This window comes from Numenius arquata, chromosome 11 (assembly GCF_964106895.1).
Source record: "Numenius arquata chromosome 11, bNumArq3.hap1.1, whole genome shotgun sequence".
NCBI classification, from domain to species: domain Eukaryota; kingdom Metazoa; phylum Chordata; class Aves; order Charadriiformes; family Scolopacidae; genus Numenius; species Numenius arquata.
The window spans coordinates 36,192,548-36,207,985 of NC_133586.1; the positions used below are offsets into that span (position 1 = coordinate 36,192,548).

The following is a 15,438-nucleotide window of genomic DNA, read 5'->3' on the forward strand; positions in this document are numbered from 1 at the left end:
GGTCTGTCTGTACCCTAGGGATGATGTGGGGTGCAGAACGAGCACACTGTGCCCGGGGGTGATATGAGTCAGGCTTATTCCAGGAGGAAAACACTTGCTCCACGGCACAGGAAGGATCCTTGTTTGTTCCTGTCCTACCTGGTCCTCACTGCCTGCTGCCCCTTCTTCCCACCAGCTCAGGAACCTGGGAGGGGGGATCGTTTAGCAGGTCCCACAGGGCAAGGCGCTCTCTGTGGGGGTGCCAGCTCTGCCTGGGGCGGCTGCAACCTGTGTCCTGGGGGCTTGTGCTGTGTGTTTGTCCAGGCTCTGTCCCAGCAGAGGCATGGGGATGGGACAGCAGGATACAGGGGGAAAGGGAGGCTCTTCCCAGGACAGGGCATGCCCAAATTAATCAGTCATCTCTGTGTTAAATAGATTTTTATACCATTGATGACTTCTGCACAGACTCGGTGCAGAAACATCCTGTTTTGGCAGTCTTAGTGTCGAGCTGTCGGGGAGGGCAGAGCCTGGGGACAAACCCCAGCTGCTTAGTGTCTCCCCGTGGCCCAACAGGCTCCAGGGCCTCCCTCCTTCTTGCAGTGGGGCTGGGACAGGGAATGTGAAGCAGGGTCGGCCCTGACGATGTCAAAACCTCCCCAACGTGGGAGGCAGGCAGGCTTGCCCCAGCACAGATGCTGTAGGACTGGGCATCCTGTGCATGATCAACCAGTACTTGTGGCTGCTGACATCTGCCATGAGTAGCCCTCCTGCCGCATCGTCCACCCTCCTACCTGGACTCCTGCTCCCTCCGAGGGTTGGATATGGCCCTTGGACAGGGCACCAGGGAGGGTAGTGCTTGTGCTCCGCTTCTCCATCCTAGGCTGGTCTGTCTGGCACCAAGACCTTGACTGCAGCCCCTTTTCCCTCTACCATATGCCCTCTCAGCCTGACCCACTGCCCTGGGCTTGGGGAGGACACCCCCATCCTGGCCCCACTGGGGGTACATGCTGGCTTCTGACCCAGCTCCTTAGGCATCGCTGCCTGCCGGTGCGGGGCTTGATGCTGAAGGTGTCATGGCCTCGACAGGGCAGGGGAGAGGCTCTTCTGCAGCTCCTCCGAGGGCTCTTCAAACACACCACCCTCCTGGGAAGAAACTTGGGCAGGCAAAGGCCTCTCCAGTGGTGTCTGGGGTTGGAGCAAACACTGCATGCCAGAGCAGGTATCCTGCAGGGGAACAGAGAGGGGGTTCAATGACTTTGCAGGGTGCAGGTAGGTCCTTTCCCCCCCTTTCATGCTCTCCAACATAAGGGGAGATTAAGCACCCACTGTGCCTGGGAGGGACTGTGGTGTGATGCTGTGAGAAAGCACACAGCTGTGTTCTGCTGAGAGCAGAGTGCTGACATTTGGGCAGAGCTGAGCAGGCTCATGTTACCCTGGGACCCACCACCTGACATCCCTTTGAGTAACATTTCTTTTGTGGCTTCCTCTGCATGCTCTTTCCAACTGCTTGGGCTAGCCAGCAGTGGCGGGGTTGTCACCTCTGCCAATGCCTGTATAAAAGCAGGTGTCCTGGGATCAGTGGTGCTCTGGTCCTGGGTTTCCTTCTCCCATGGCCCCTCTCCCCACCGCTGCAAGTGGGTTGGGGATTTTTCAGGTGGATGTCCCATGTGAGGTGACATTTCTTGTCCCCACCCCCACAGCGCAGAGAGGAAATCTGTGGCCACACCAGCACCTCAGATCTCCTGCAAACCTCTCTCCCAGACTGACTTTGTCTTATTCTGCTGATTAGATTAGAATCATAGAATGGTTTACGTTGGAAGGGACCTTAAAGATCACCTAGTTCCGGTCTCTTGGGGGATGGCTGGTATTTTGCCTTAACTCATGGAAACTAAACGTGTTTCGGAAGATATGTGCAGCACAGAGGAGAAAGCATGAAGCGGAAGAGCTGGATTTAGCCCCTGCTGTTGGGCAATGACGGCAACAGAGATGACTCTGCTGTGTGTCTGCAGTTGCAGTGCTGGAGTGGTGAGCATCATGTCTGCCCCCAGAGAGGTTCACCGTGAGCTGTTGTGCCCTCCAGGCTTGGGGTTTCATGCTGCTGACTCCCGTGGGGCAGCACTGGAGCCACTGTGATGCCATTCCAGGCAGCAGCCTCTGCACTGCGACCTCCCCGCTGAGCGATGCTTGTGCCTTGGTGTGTTGCATCAACAGAGTTGCCCTGCTGGGGTAAGAGGGACCTCGCTGCCCTGCCCTGCTCCTGCCACCTTGCTCTCCAAACCTCTGGTTCCCTTTCTGCTGGGCAATGGCAGTTTCAGGGTGTTTCACGGGGAGTTCCTCCAAGAGGTGCAGGGTGATGCTGTGCCCCAGGGTGGTGGGTCCTGTGCTCTCCTGCAGCAGCCCCAGCTCCCTCCCAGCCTCACGTGCAGGTAGGCAGCACCGGCTCTTGCCATCGCCGTGACCTTGGCTAAGGTTAGCTGTGCTCAGTGTGCAGCAGGGACAAGTGTACCTAGCGTCCAGCATGTGGGTGACACTATTTTCTCCCGCAGGGCACAGTCAATATGGGAAAGCCCAGGTTATCAGCATGCAGCGTTGGAGGGAGAGCATGTGGAGGTCAGGGTGACCTTGGCTGGCTCTTCCGGAGAAGTGCTCCACAAAGTGGCTCTCTGGAGCTGAGAGGCATCCCCATTCATGGCAGCCATGTCCTGCAGCCCAGCACCATGGGGAAAGCGTGGCAAAGCCCGGTGCAGCATCAGCTCCTCGCCCTGGGAGCCCTGCCAGCATGCCCACGAAAGCCGCTGGCAATTTATGTGGAGCTGATGCAGGCTTGCATGAGAATGAAGTGTGCTGGAAATCCACAGTCTGAATGCAGCTGCCTCTGCAGCATGTGGACTGACAGGCGGGATGCGGACATCTTCCAGGACATCTCAGGGTGGCTGTGTAAGCCCCCACCTCCAGGGCAGCTGGGAGTGGGGGGTACAGCTCTGTGCACCTCCCCTGGACTTGGGGCTGTGTTTGGAGAGTAAATGATGCTGGAGAGAGGAGTGAGGATGCACCTCTCTGATGGTATCACCCTCTGCGCCAAGTACCATGGGGATGGGATCGCTGGACCAGGGAAAATGCAGTGTGCCACAGCAGGGGGAGTTGCCCCCTCCCCTTGCTTCCACCCAGTGACTCTGGCCCTGTACTCACCCTGCAGCCCTTGCCTCTGCCATTGAGTTTCTCCCTGAGGAAAATTGAGTGTTGTCCTTTCAGCCTCACAGGATTTTGGAAGAGGGCAGCCAGGAGCTGATGGCTGGGAGACGCGGGTCCTAGGGCAGCAGGCTGGCTGACACTCACGGGAAAGCTCCGGTGCTGGAAAGGGTTAAATTGCCCATGAAGACGGAAAGAAAAGAGATAAAAAGAAGAGATCAGTTGGTAAGTGCCAGCGTGGTGGAGCCTGGCTTTGCTCTGTGGAGCACCAGGTACCATCTGCCTGGCGTCTGCCTCTCAAGGCTGGCAGCTGGGACAGGCAGGTTAGGACAGGGACATCGTGACTGGGACAGCGATCCTTTTCTATGGGAACTGGGTTCTCTCTGCCCATATATTGTGGCCATGGTCCTGCCCCAAGCTGCCCAGAGCACAGATGATGTGTGCAAAGAGTAGTCCAGAGCTGCTAGCTCAGCTCTGTTGTTTTCTGCCTGATACCTCCCCGTTGGTGCTGAATGCTCCTTCTCTTGGGCCTTCAATCTCTCTGGACCTCAGGGACCGGTCTCACAACCTGCAGCCATGCCTGTTGCCTGGCACACTCCTCTTCAGAGTCCTCTCCCACTGCTGTGAAGCAGGTTCCTGAGGTCCTTCAGGTGTTGTGTGTACAACTGGTTTGTGACTGGTTTGTGTGAAGGGATGAAATGCCTTTCCTCTTTGGGGCCTGGTGGGGAGACAGAAGCAGCTACCTTCCCTTGCACCCCTGCTTGGCCCTGTGCTCTCCACCCTATCTGGTCCTCACCCATGGAAATGCCTCCAGCCCTTTAATGGCTGCAGTGCTCCCGTGGCCTTTTGATTTCCAAAGCAGCGATGACTCTGACTCCCTGTTGCTGCTCCTGACACCCCTGAGACTGGCTGCAGTTCTCCAGTATTCCCACTATTGTTTGCTGGTCTTTTCTCTGTGCATCATAACAGGAAGAACATGGTTCAAAATACTGCTGGTTGCGCTTTTCCCTGAATCACCCTGTGGAGCTGCTCTGAGCTGAGCTCTTCTGAGCTCTGGCCCTACTAATTTGGGGGGTTATGAGTTTGTGGAGTGATTCGTGTTGGCCTTTTTTCCATTAACATGGCTGGGGCAGATGACTGGGAAGAATATGCAGATGGGAAGGGGGAGAGGAACCAGCTCGCTTCATGCTCGGTGTGAAATTGGCCACCAGGCTTTTGGTGTACAGGCAAATCCCGTGCCCTCCTGTCTTGTGTGGTATTAGTTGATCCATATCATCTGCCAACAGCAGATGTTTATATATCTGACTATTGAAAAGAGGGTTGGAAGGGGCCTCACACGGTCCTTGATGCATCATTTCTGTGTAAATGAGCAGGCTAAGAAGTAGATAAAGTAAAAGTGGTAACTGATCATTTGGTGGCTGAGCAACTCTTATCTGATTTCGAGCAGAAACCACAGCAGTGGTGCTGCGTAGGAAGGGAAGGAGACCTCTGGATTTAGAAAGGCCAAGAAACGTCCCTGTGGTTGAGTCTTTCTCTTTCACTGCCCCACGGTTCCTGGGTCTCATGTATCTGTGCTGTTATGGTACTTGCTGCTAATCACCCTCTTCCCTCCAACCTCCTGCACCCTTGGGAGCAAATCCAGCTGGGAGACTCACTGGGGTTGATTGTAGCGGTGGGGGAACTTCCCCCTGCAGGGATGAGGACAGTCTGGAGCCACACACTGAGTCCCTGTGCTGAGGCTTTGGCCAAGCCCTGCTGGCAGTGGGCACCTGCCTGCTGAGAGTTTGGGGATGGAGGTCCCCTGGCTGCCCCTGACCCCATTGTGGGCTTTGGATGCAAAGCAGGATCAGGCCCTCCAGGGAAGCAGGGGAAGGACCTTGTCTACTTGGGAGAGCCGTGAGGGGGAAAGCCGTGAGGTCAGTGACCCTGACCTCTGCCTGGGGAACAGAAACCCATTTTCCTTCTCCTTTTCTTTCACTCCATATCATTTTTCTCCCTTTGAGATAAGGCAGCATTTCTAGAAGTCTTTTTCTCCCACTCAGCTGCATAGGGAAGTCCCTCTGGCCCGTTCCCCTTGGCCAGGGCTCCCTGTCCACCTGCAGAGCCCCTGTATGTGAGGTCCCAGTTTGCCCAGGATCTGTACTTTTCTGTGAGTAAACAGTACAGCTCCTTCTTTGTCTCTGTGTTTGCAGAAGCATGTCTACCACCCCAGGCCCGTGCTCTCCATATGTCTTTTATATACGCCTGCAACCATGTTTACCAAATGCTGTACCTTTGCACTCTTTATTAGCTCCTTGGAAGCTGAAAAAGCAGCCCCAGGAGCTCAGGTCTTGTGTCTGTACTCATCCATCCTGGTGTCTCCTGGGGCAGACTCCCCTGCCCTAAGCTGGCCCTCTGCCTTTGGTAAAATCATGTCTGAGCCCCAAGGGAGGCATGATGCTGGCTGAACCTTTCAGATGGTTCACCTCCTCATGTTCTCCTTTCGGTGGCTTAAGACTGTTTTTCTGGGACAGGACCAAGGGCACGTGCCACAGGAGAGCACAAGTGCAGCTCCTTTGCTGGCATGCTGGGAACAGGGAGTCAAAGACCTCCTTATCTATGGATGGAAAGTTTCTGGGCTGCTTATCAGCCACTGCTTAGAAGTTAGATTAAAGTCTCGGGAGCAGTGGTTTGCACCACGGCAGACATTGTGGTTCTCCGTCCTCCTTATGCTCAGGCAGGTGAATGCCCCCTGGGCAAGGTGGTGTGCTGGTGGCTCAGCCCAGTGGGGACGCGGGTGGCCTGGGAGGGGACTGGTGCCACAGCCCAGAACTGAGCTCTTCCACCTTGCATCCTGCTTCCCTGCACCTCTCTGAGGGGCCTGACTCATGTGACATGCTTGGGTTGATGCTGAGGGAATTTTTGGCTCTAACTTTACATGGGTATTTGTATTTCTAAAAACATTTGCCAACCTAATTTTGGCTATTCTTGCTCCTTTCCAGAGATGGGAATGGAACTTGCTGTTGGCTGAATTCTGTGCTAATGCAAACCGACAGCCGAAATGCTGAGGGTGCGCGGCTCGGCCGGGAAGGGAAACTGCTGAGCAGCTCTGCAGGGAGATGGGGACCCAGATCTTGGTTCCTGCAGAGACTTGCAGCCTGATTGTGGGTGCCCTGACTCTCTGCCCCAGGGCTAACACCCCATTGTGCACCCTGTGATGGGCGGTCACCTTTTCTGAGCTCCCCCCAGCTCTGCTGTGTGCCCAGGCTCTGCTGTGTGCCCGTCACTGGAGAGCGGGGCATGGGTGGCTTTGGGGAGCAGCTGCAGGTAATGGCTGCACCCCATTCTGCACAGCAAACCCTGATGGCAAAACTGTCCTCAGCAAAGCCAGGGACATTCTGTGCTGCCTGTGAATGGGTGGTGATTGCGGAGGTGGCCAGCCACATGTGAAGCTGGAGTAGCTGGACCTGTGCTGCCAGCATGGAGGGACGCGAGCTGGGTTCTTACTGGTGGTGGTGAATTTCTCAGCGGCTGAAAAGGGCAAGAGTTGCCTGGGCAAGGATCTCCTGCTGGGGCATCAGCTTGTTGCTTTAAAGTTCATGGACAACCTGGGGTCCCCACCTCTGCCTTCCTCTCCAGGGACAAACCCACCACCAAAGCCCTGTAAGAAGGACCTTACCTCTTGAGGGCTCCATCAGTCAGTAAGATCCTTTTCCCGTTCCTCATCTCCAGTTTCAGGGGTTTACCCTCCTGCCTGCCCTCGCCCTGCCTGCAGTTCCTGCCCCTGGACTGGGCCTTCTGCAGGGGAGGCAGGCAGGAGATCCTGGGGTCCCTAGTCCTCCAGCAGTGCAGCAAGTGCTGGTATGCCACTCGGAAATCCCTGTTGAGCGTCCCGTAGAGGATGGGGTTCAGGGCTGAGTTGGTGTAGCCCAGCCAGAGGACGATGGACATGGGTGTGCCTTTCACTGTGCTGTCCCCCCACATCCCCCGGTATGTAAACACTGTGAAATAGGGGAACCAGCACACAATGAAAGCTCCCAACACCACCGCCAGCGTCACGGTGGCTTTGTGCTCTTTCACCATGGGTGGCATGGGGGTGTTGCTGCTGCTGCACCACGTGTGATTTATCCTCTTGGCTTGCTCCCTTGCTATCTTGAATATCCGGTAGTAGGTGATGCACATGATGACCAAAGGGACATAGAAGGTGAGCAAGGCATCCACTAGCCCGTACACAGGGTTCACCTCCAGCATGCACTCCTTGCTGCAGTTGGGGACTGTGTTTTGGACTGCTGTCCCCTTGGTGTTCCAGCCCAGGTGGATGGGTAGGAAAGAGACCATCAGTGAAACGGTCCAAATAACAACCAAACCCACGGCCACCCGGGAGCGAGTGACCAGCTGGCTGTAGCGAAGTGGGGTGGTGACAGCAAAGTAGCGGTCCAGGCTGATCATGAAGAGGTTGAGGATGGAAGCTGTGCACAGCATGACGTCCAGGCTGATGTAGATGTTGCACAAAGTGCTGCCGAAGGGCCACTCTTTGGTAAGTTCATAGAAGGCAGAGAATGGTAGCACCAGGAGGCCCAGCAGCAGGTCGGTGATGGCCAAAGAGACAATGATGCAGTTCGTCAAGCTGCGGAGCCGGCGGTCAAGGGTGACGGCCAGGCAGACGATGATGTTACCGCAGAGAGTGATCACGATGAGGATGGTAAGGCAGGACCCGACCAGTAGCTGCACGGGAAAGTCCATCCTTTTTTGAGAGCTTGTATGGTTGTAACACAGATCCATGATGTAGTCATATGGATGGATCAGTCCTGCTCTCACCAGCTCCAAAGCTACTTGGAGTGAGCCTCTACCAGGCAGCCCTAGAGCCCCTTCCCAAGTGACCTTGGACCTGCAGTGACCTTGGAGAACACTGCAGAGTCGCTTCACTTGTTCAGCCTTGTATACTAGGAATGACACAGTCTAGGGAAAGATGTGGTCCTGCAACTCGCTTGTGCCTGTTGACCCCATCTGGGACCTCAGTGCTGGAGCTGATCCCCTGTAGCAGCTGCTGGTGGATCTCAAATGCTCTCTTTTCCTCTCCTACCTTCTCCTTTCCTCTGAGTGACCATGGGGTTGGGTCCCGTGGGGCCTCACATGCTCTGCATGTTTGGTTGGTGACAGCAATCAGCAGTGCTCCAGCAGGGACAGAGCTTTGCCACCTCCCAAGGACAACCTGCAAAGAAAGCACCAACTCAGAGCTGCAATGGGCAGAAGTCCTTTGTGCTGCCTCTCAAACCCCTCCAGAAAGGGGGCATCCGCACCTTCCTGGATGCTCCAGCCCACTTACACCTGATTTGGAAGGTGTCTTGGCAGCCAGGCACACGTGTCCCTGCTAGCCAGCCTTACCCAGCCCCAGGTGTGTCCACGTAATGTAGGGATGCTGAAAGAAGGGCAGGGATTTCAGACATGCCAGTTTTCTGCAGGCTATGATAGGAGGAGGACTTGGGAGCATAGGAGGAAAGAGTTTTCCTGAGAAAGCACTTCACTTTTCTTACGCAACCTGGTAAAATTAGTTACCACTCCGTGATTTCTGAAGCTCGGCAGTGGCTATAAGCTTAAGCACTTGCTTATTAAACTTTGCCTTTGTAACTGCACTTTGCAGCAGCCCATGCCTTGCATTGGTCCCTGCTGTCAGCAACCACGCTGGCTCCTGCAGCCCGGAGAGGAAATCCTCGCTCTGCTCAGGGCCCTGGGAGGGAAGAAGAACCCATTTATCAGGGGTGCAATGCCTGGGGGAGGAGGTGGCTGAGAGGGCTCTGACAGCTTCATTGGTCTTGTTCCCAGCAGCTGAATGGCAGGGAGGTTTGTTTTTCAGGGAGAGTTTGGATGGAGCTGCTCTTGCTGTGGGACAGGGACACAGAATGGAAAACATCCCTTATAGACTTACATTTTGTTATTTACATACAGACAGAAAACAATAATAAAAAGTCATATTTTTCAAGGGCAGAAACAACATAGCAAACCCTCTAACCTCTGAAAGAGCTTTTAGCTGCTGATTATGGTGGTCTCCTGGATCACTCTGCTCCTAGATTTAAAGGGGCCTTGGTTCCTTTGTGATTGCAAGCAATGCCCATGTTGGGAAGGCACATAAAGGGAGACTGAGGCACTGCAGGGACGAGAGAGAGGGGTCTGGGAGTAGGCTGAGGAGCCTGACTGCCTGAAACCCCCATGGAGCTGCCTATACCACAACTGTGGTCCCCCCCATGCCCTTCCCAGGTGAGATGATGGGTCTCTCCATCCTCCCTGATGTGCTGGTAGGGGAGACCTGTGCCTGTCCCCATGGGTGGTGCAGCCCATGGAGTGGCAGTGAAGCCCTCCCTGCTGGTGCACAGGTTTGTGCAGGAAGGTAAGGCTGATTCACCACAGGGTGCAACAAGCTGCAGAGATGGAGCAAACAGAAGAAACTCCAGGAAAGAAAAAGATCCAAGCCTGGCAGAGGACAGAGGTGAGATTTTAAAGTTAAACTCGCACTGCAAGAATGAGATAACGATGTGGAGCCGACTGAAATACTCCTCAGGTGACTTATGTATTTGATTCAAGGTTAAAGGCATGGGGGCCAAGGGAGGGAGTATACTGGGGAGACTGCATGAGTAAATAACCACTGATTGCCAGGAGCTGTACAGTGGAGAGATGGGGACTGGACCGGTGAGATTAGAGATGATACCTGTATCCCTGCTGCTTCCAAAGGAATTGAAAGTAATGAGAAGTGATGAACTGGCCTGTAGGAAGCCTTCTGCTGAGCAGAGCAAACTCATTGCTGGACAGGGTGTCCTCTGAGCTTGGGTGCTTGGATTAAGGCTGTCAGGAGAGGGATGCGATGCTTTCAGTGGCAGTGGCAGCATGCGGAGTGGCTCCTCGTCTCCTGCTGCAGCGCAGGCTCTTGCAACGGAAAGCTCTTTGTTCACGCACAAAAGGAGTGTGGAACAAGCTGAGCTCTGCCTGCCCGCTGATGGCAATGACGAGAACAGGTTGTTCTCGCAGAAGGGTATTTCCAAGTGAAAGGGATGTTTTTTCATTGCTCCCAACATGTGGAAATGGCAGGATAAATTATAGGGGGAGTAGCACACTTAGAAAACGCTGTAGGAGGATTGCAGCCTCCTACGTGGCTGCTTCACCACACATCAACAACCTGCTCCTGCCACCAGCTCTCATAGCTCACATGGGCTCTGCTGGGGCTCAGCTGGTGGGTCCCAGTTCCGGACACATCGGCTCGCTCGGCACCGGCCACGGTGCAGGCAGCGCCGTGGGGCATCTCCCGGTGCAGCCCTGCACTACAGACCTTGCCAGAATTAGTTTTGTTTCTTAGTGCTGGTTTTAATTAGCTCAGGGCGAGAAATAGGCACTTTCTTTTTTTTGTTTTTTTTTTCCCCTTGGGCTGGGAGTAGAAAGTATTTTCCAAGCGAGACATGGAGCCACTGGGCTGAGCTGTGGAAGGAAGGAGTGGGGGTCCCCAAATGAAGGGGACAGAGGTGACCCCATCCCTGCAGAGAAGCCCAGGTAGAGCTGGGCTCTCAGTGGCTCTCAAAGCCTGGGCATGGGCACCCTCCCTGCACATGTGGGCTGCAGGGCCTGGCTGCCTGCAAACCCTTGGGAGTTTGAATCCTCCACGGAATGGGGCAGGACCTGCCCCTGGCCAGCTCGGATGTGGGATGTCGCAACCCGAACTGTGGCAGGCATGTGAGAGACTTTCCCGTATCCCTCAGCCAAATTATCTCATGGAAACATTCCCCTGAGTGATCACAGCCTCTGGACATGGCTTTGCAAGAAAAGCAGGATGGTGTAGATGAGGGGGGGATGCGGGGTTAGCCCACTGGCCTCAGAGCGCAGTCCCTGGGGCAATGAACATATCTTGGGGCTCTCTCCTGGAGCATTGGTCCTCTGGGGCTCCACACCTGCCTCTGGTTTTCTGCCCAGGTCACTCACAGCCAACTATAATAGCAGGTCCTGTGTCCTCTGCTCCTGTTGTGTTTTGGCAGAGAGAGTTCATTTCCTCCTTCGTGTACGAGCGGAGCAGCTGTTTCCCATGGCAGTTTGTAGCAATAGCCTGAATAAATGATACCCTTCCAGCCCTATCTCACCAGGCAGCTGTTACGTTTACCTGATTATCCTCATTATCACAGCCTGGACTTGTTCCTGGTTCAAAACCACCCTCCTGACAGTGAGGGACCAGAGCAGGGCATTGCTTCTGGGTCATTCTTCTAGTGCCTTTTCCAGCGGTGCTGGTGCTCTGATGGACACTATCTCTGCTGTGAAGACTTGTCAGGTTGCATTTGTTTTGTTGCAATCATCCCAGGGTTCCCTAAAAGCCAGATATTTTTCCTATGGTGTTTTCAGCTGCTTAGAGTAGCAATTTTTGCTGTTAGTCCCTAAGCATATGAACTTGTGCCAGATCACTGTGTTTCTGTCGATCTTTGAATCTTCTGTTTCTTCTCCTGTAGTACTTAGTCCCTTGTCCCGTTCAAAACTTTTCCCAAGTTTGTCACCACTACATTTTTCTTGGAGAAACTCCCATTTTTTGAGCCAAGATCACAAATGAAAACCATTAAATAAAATTTATCTCTAGGCTGATCTTTAAGGAACTCTATTAATAGCTTCTCTGGAGCATTAATGATCCTTCCATTGTAATGTGCTGTTGTCTCCCCATTAGCCTCCTTACAATTTTCATAGTAATTCCTGCCTGAATAGATATTTTCTGCTCTGTTGCAGCCCATGTTTGATTTGATCCACTGTGTTCCCATTTAAAATGGCAATTATCTCCTCTGGGGAGGGGGCTGTGATTTATTGATGGGAAATTTCTGTTGCATTTTACCCTTTTATTCCTCCTCCCCATCTTTCAGCATCCTTCCCTTCAACATTTGTTTATTCCAGCACTTTGTGCACTTCTGCAGCAAGACTAATGGGATGCAGCGCCCGCTCCGGCAGCGTAGGTAATGCATTTGCTGCTCTCTGTTTGTGTGCTTCTACTCCTGGCATAATAGGTTTGTTTAAAATCTGTTAAAAGCCTAGGTACATTGGCACTACAAGTGGATACACGGGCAGAAAGGAGCACTCAGCGAGTGCCTGAGTGTGGCAACCTGTCTTTGGGAAGCGTTTCCAACCACCTGAAAGGGCACCGACAGGGATGGTTGGGAGCTCAGGAGAAGCTCTGCATGAAGCATTTTAGCTCCGACCTGAGGACAGGACGGCCCTGCTTTCAGGCAGACCTGAAATGTCACTCTGCCTCCTGCATTAGCTTCTTTCTGAGCAAAGTGCTGGCAGAAGTCAGTTCGGAGCAAAGAAAATTCCCTGGCCCCGCAGAGCTTGCAGCAGAGCATCAAGGGTTTTTCTAAAATTATGTTCAAGTGCTTCCAGAGATTAAACATCTGTTCAAGCTGAGAGAGGTACTTTGTCTAAGGCTGTGAGATGGGCAGCAGGGTGGGGATTTCTTCTGGTCTGAAAGAGGATGTTTGAGGTTCGATGGTGGGGAGCAGGCAGGGCTGGGAGCTGCAGGGACCCTGGCAAAGGGCTTTTTCGATCCACAGCCAAAGCCATGAGCCTGCCTCACAACAGGACAAGACCAAATTTGGCAGAGTTAAGGCTTGAAGGCAATGTGAGAGGGGACAAATGTGAGAGCAGTCAAAAACTATCTTGCCCTGCTGTCCATGGAGGGCTTTGGTGAGGTTGTGGGGTTGTTTCCAGTTTACGAGCAGCCTTTCTGGAAGGGCTGTGCTCCCCTCATACCTCACATGCGATGCTGCACCCCATAGCATCCCCCCACACGCCTCTGAGTTAAAATCTCATTTTTGCAGAGCCCCTTTGTAACCTCTCTGTGTCGCTGGGGCTGTGGGGGGACACTGAGGTCCTGTCTGGCTGTATCCCCAGACACTTTTGTCCCCGCTCCTTGATGTCTGGAGCCTTGTGCTCTCTCTGCCCCATCCCAGCCTGAACCCTGACTGACACACAGCAGCAATTACTGCCTCCGGTGTGAGCAGACACAATTCCCATCATGGCCATCAGCACCCCATCATACTCCCCAGGAGGAAAAGGGCTCTGTGAGTAAAAGGGAGTTTGGGACCATTGAAAGCAGAAAACCTGAAAAAATATGTGGAAACCAGCAGAGCAGTCAGCATTTTGAAAGTTTGCACTGCAGAGTGTGTCTGGGAAAGGTGAAACTGAAGCAGCGGTGTTGGGCTCAAGGGTGTGCTTGGATCTGCATGAGTTCCCAGCAGATGTCCCGGCGTTCAGCCTTCTGCTGGAGCCTGTTCCGGATGGGGGACAGCAGGCACTGCATACCCCTGGGGACTACCCTCCCCCCCGCCCCCCCCTTCCCCTTCCAGTGGTACCCAGCCCTGGGGGTACCCTGCCCCACGGAGCCAACTGTGCCCCTGGATGGGGCACCCCCTGCTCCAGCTGATGCCCAACAAATGCCTACCAGGGTGCAGAGTGCTGCGTGGAGGGGCTGGGGTGCTCAAGAATGGGCTCGGGCAGCTCGAAGCAAGAAGTTGTCTTACAATAAACCTCGTGGGGAGCTTGCTTGAGCAGAGATTCTTCATACCCGTGGATGCTTAGGCAGGGCAGGGCTCTACCTCTGTGCCCTGGGCACACTCCACCCACATCCTCCCTCTGACCCTGAGGTTCTCGGTTCCAGTGATCCCCACCAGCAATGGCCAGCAAAAGTCCCCAAACTGGCCTTTGCTCCAGGCACAGCGGGATTATGATGGCACAAGGGTCCAGCGAGCGACACCCTCTTGCTCTGACCTGGGTGGCCTGTTGCAGGGTGCTTAGCACACCCCAGCTTCAGCGAGGACCCACCAACCCCTCTAAGATCTTACCTAGAAAGTGATTTTTACCAGCGTAACAACCAAGCGAAAAGTAAGGCAAAAGCTTTACCTGGGAAAGGTGCTGCTTTCCCACAGCCCCCGAGCAGGTGGGAGCCCTCGGTGGCTGCGCTGCCTCCAACTTTCCCCCAGCGTGCGTGGCTCGGTGTGTGAAGGCAGAAGCGTGTGCTGCGAGCGGCGGCTGCCTCCACTCTCCTCTCCTCCCTCCCTCCCTCCTCGTACCATATCCAGGCAGCGCGGTGACTGCAACATGAGTCAGATCACAAGTGGGTGGGATCTGAGCTGTGAACTCAGATGCCGAGGTTATCATCCGGCAAATTTGAAATGCTGAAAGTGAGCCGTACTCCGGGCACATGGCGTGTCGGGCTCCGCCGAGCCGTGCCAGGCGGAGAGAGGGGTGTGGGATGCCTGCTGCCTCCCGCCACTGCTTCTTTGTTGCTACCATCACCTTCCTCACTAACGTTAAGGTTTTGGGGACCCTTGCTGCTTGCTTGCCACGTGCAAAGCCTCCCTCTGGAGTGGCTCTCTGCTGCAGGCCAACACTTGCCTGCTGCCGGGATGCCTGATGCCATCATTTGCTCCCAGCACAAACGTGGCTTTGCAATCAGTGGGAGCCCCCTGAGAGCAAGCACAGCTGAGCCTGGAGCTGGGCCCTCCGAGATCAACAGGAAGGATCCAGGGCTTCGGGTGGCTCTGGGGAGAGATGAGGAAAAAGAGGGGGGGATAGCTGCAAAGCAGGAAGAGGAAGCCGGAGCCCAGCCAACGGTGGGGTGCAAATTTGCTCCTTGAGCAACTCAAGGTGGGAGGAGGAGCCCATGCCGATGTGCTGGGGGTTCTGCGGCCACGGCCAGGAGAGGCTTCACGTGCTCCTGGTCGGTGGCAGTGATGCTCCAGGCTGGGCATCGTTCCCACAGGGCTGCACTCGCCTCTGCTGAAATTTGTCTCCTGCTCGTGTGACGGCAGGGAGGAACCACACCAAATGACAAACAGGCAGTGACAGCCTTTCGTGTCTCTCAAATCTTTCATCTGTGGGTTTCAAAGCGCTGTGCGAATAGCAACTGCCGGGCCAGCTGTGCGAGGACCTGTTTCCCCTTTTAGCTCTCCCTCTCAAGCTGAGCAGGTTGTGGGCTGTCAGCAGAGCTCCAGTGAAGCTCGGCCACTCCCCTGGCTCTGCATGGCCTGGGCAGAGACATGCACTGCGAGTGAGGTGCTTCAGTCCTCACCAGCCACTTCTGACCCCCCCGAGCAAATAGCCTGGGACGGACATTACAGTCTGGATGTGGCCCTGGGCTCCCCAAGCTGGACAGAGATGGATCCTGCTGCTTCCCAAACCAGGCTGAGCTCCCCCAATGCCCCGTGCTGGGAACTGAGAGCGCATCCCAGCCTCCATCTCTGCCAAATGGGGATACCGGCGGCACTGGCACACAGACCAAAG

At 54.7% G+C, this 15,438-nt stretch overlaps 1 protein-coding gene across 1 annotated transcript; it reads right to left on the minus strand.

The window, feature by feature from the left end:
• Positions 1-403: 403 nt before the first annotated feature.
• HRH2 (histamine receptor H2) lies at positions 404-7,929 on the minus strand. Its single transcript, XM_074156372.1, has 3 exons — positions 6,827-7,929; positions 3,169-3,330; positions 404-1,203 (listed from the first exon to the last, which is right to left on the minus strand). The coding sequence occupies exons 1-2, from the start codon at positions 7,927-7,929 to the stop codon at positions 3,312-3,314; spliced, it is 1,122 nt and encodes a 373-aa protein (XP_074012473.1). The 3' UTR covers positions 404-1,203; positions 3,169-3,311.
• Positions 7,930-15,438: the final 7,509 nt, after the last annotated feature.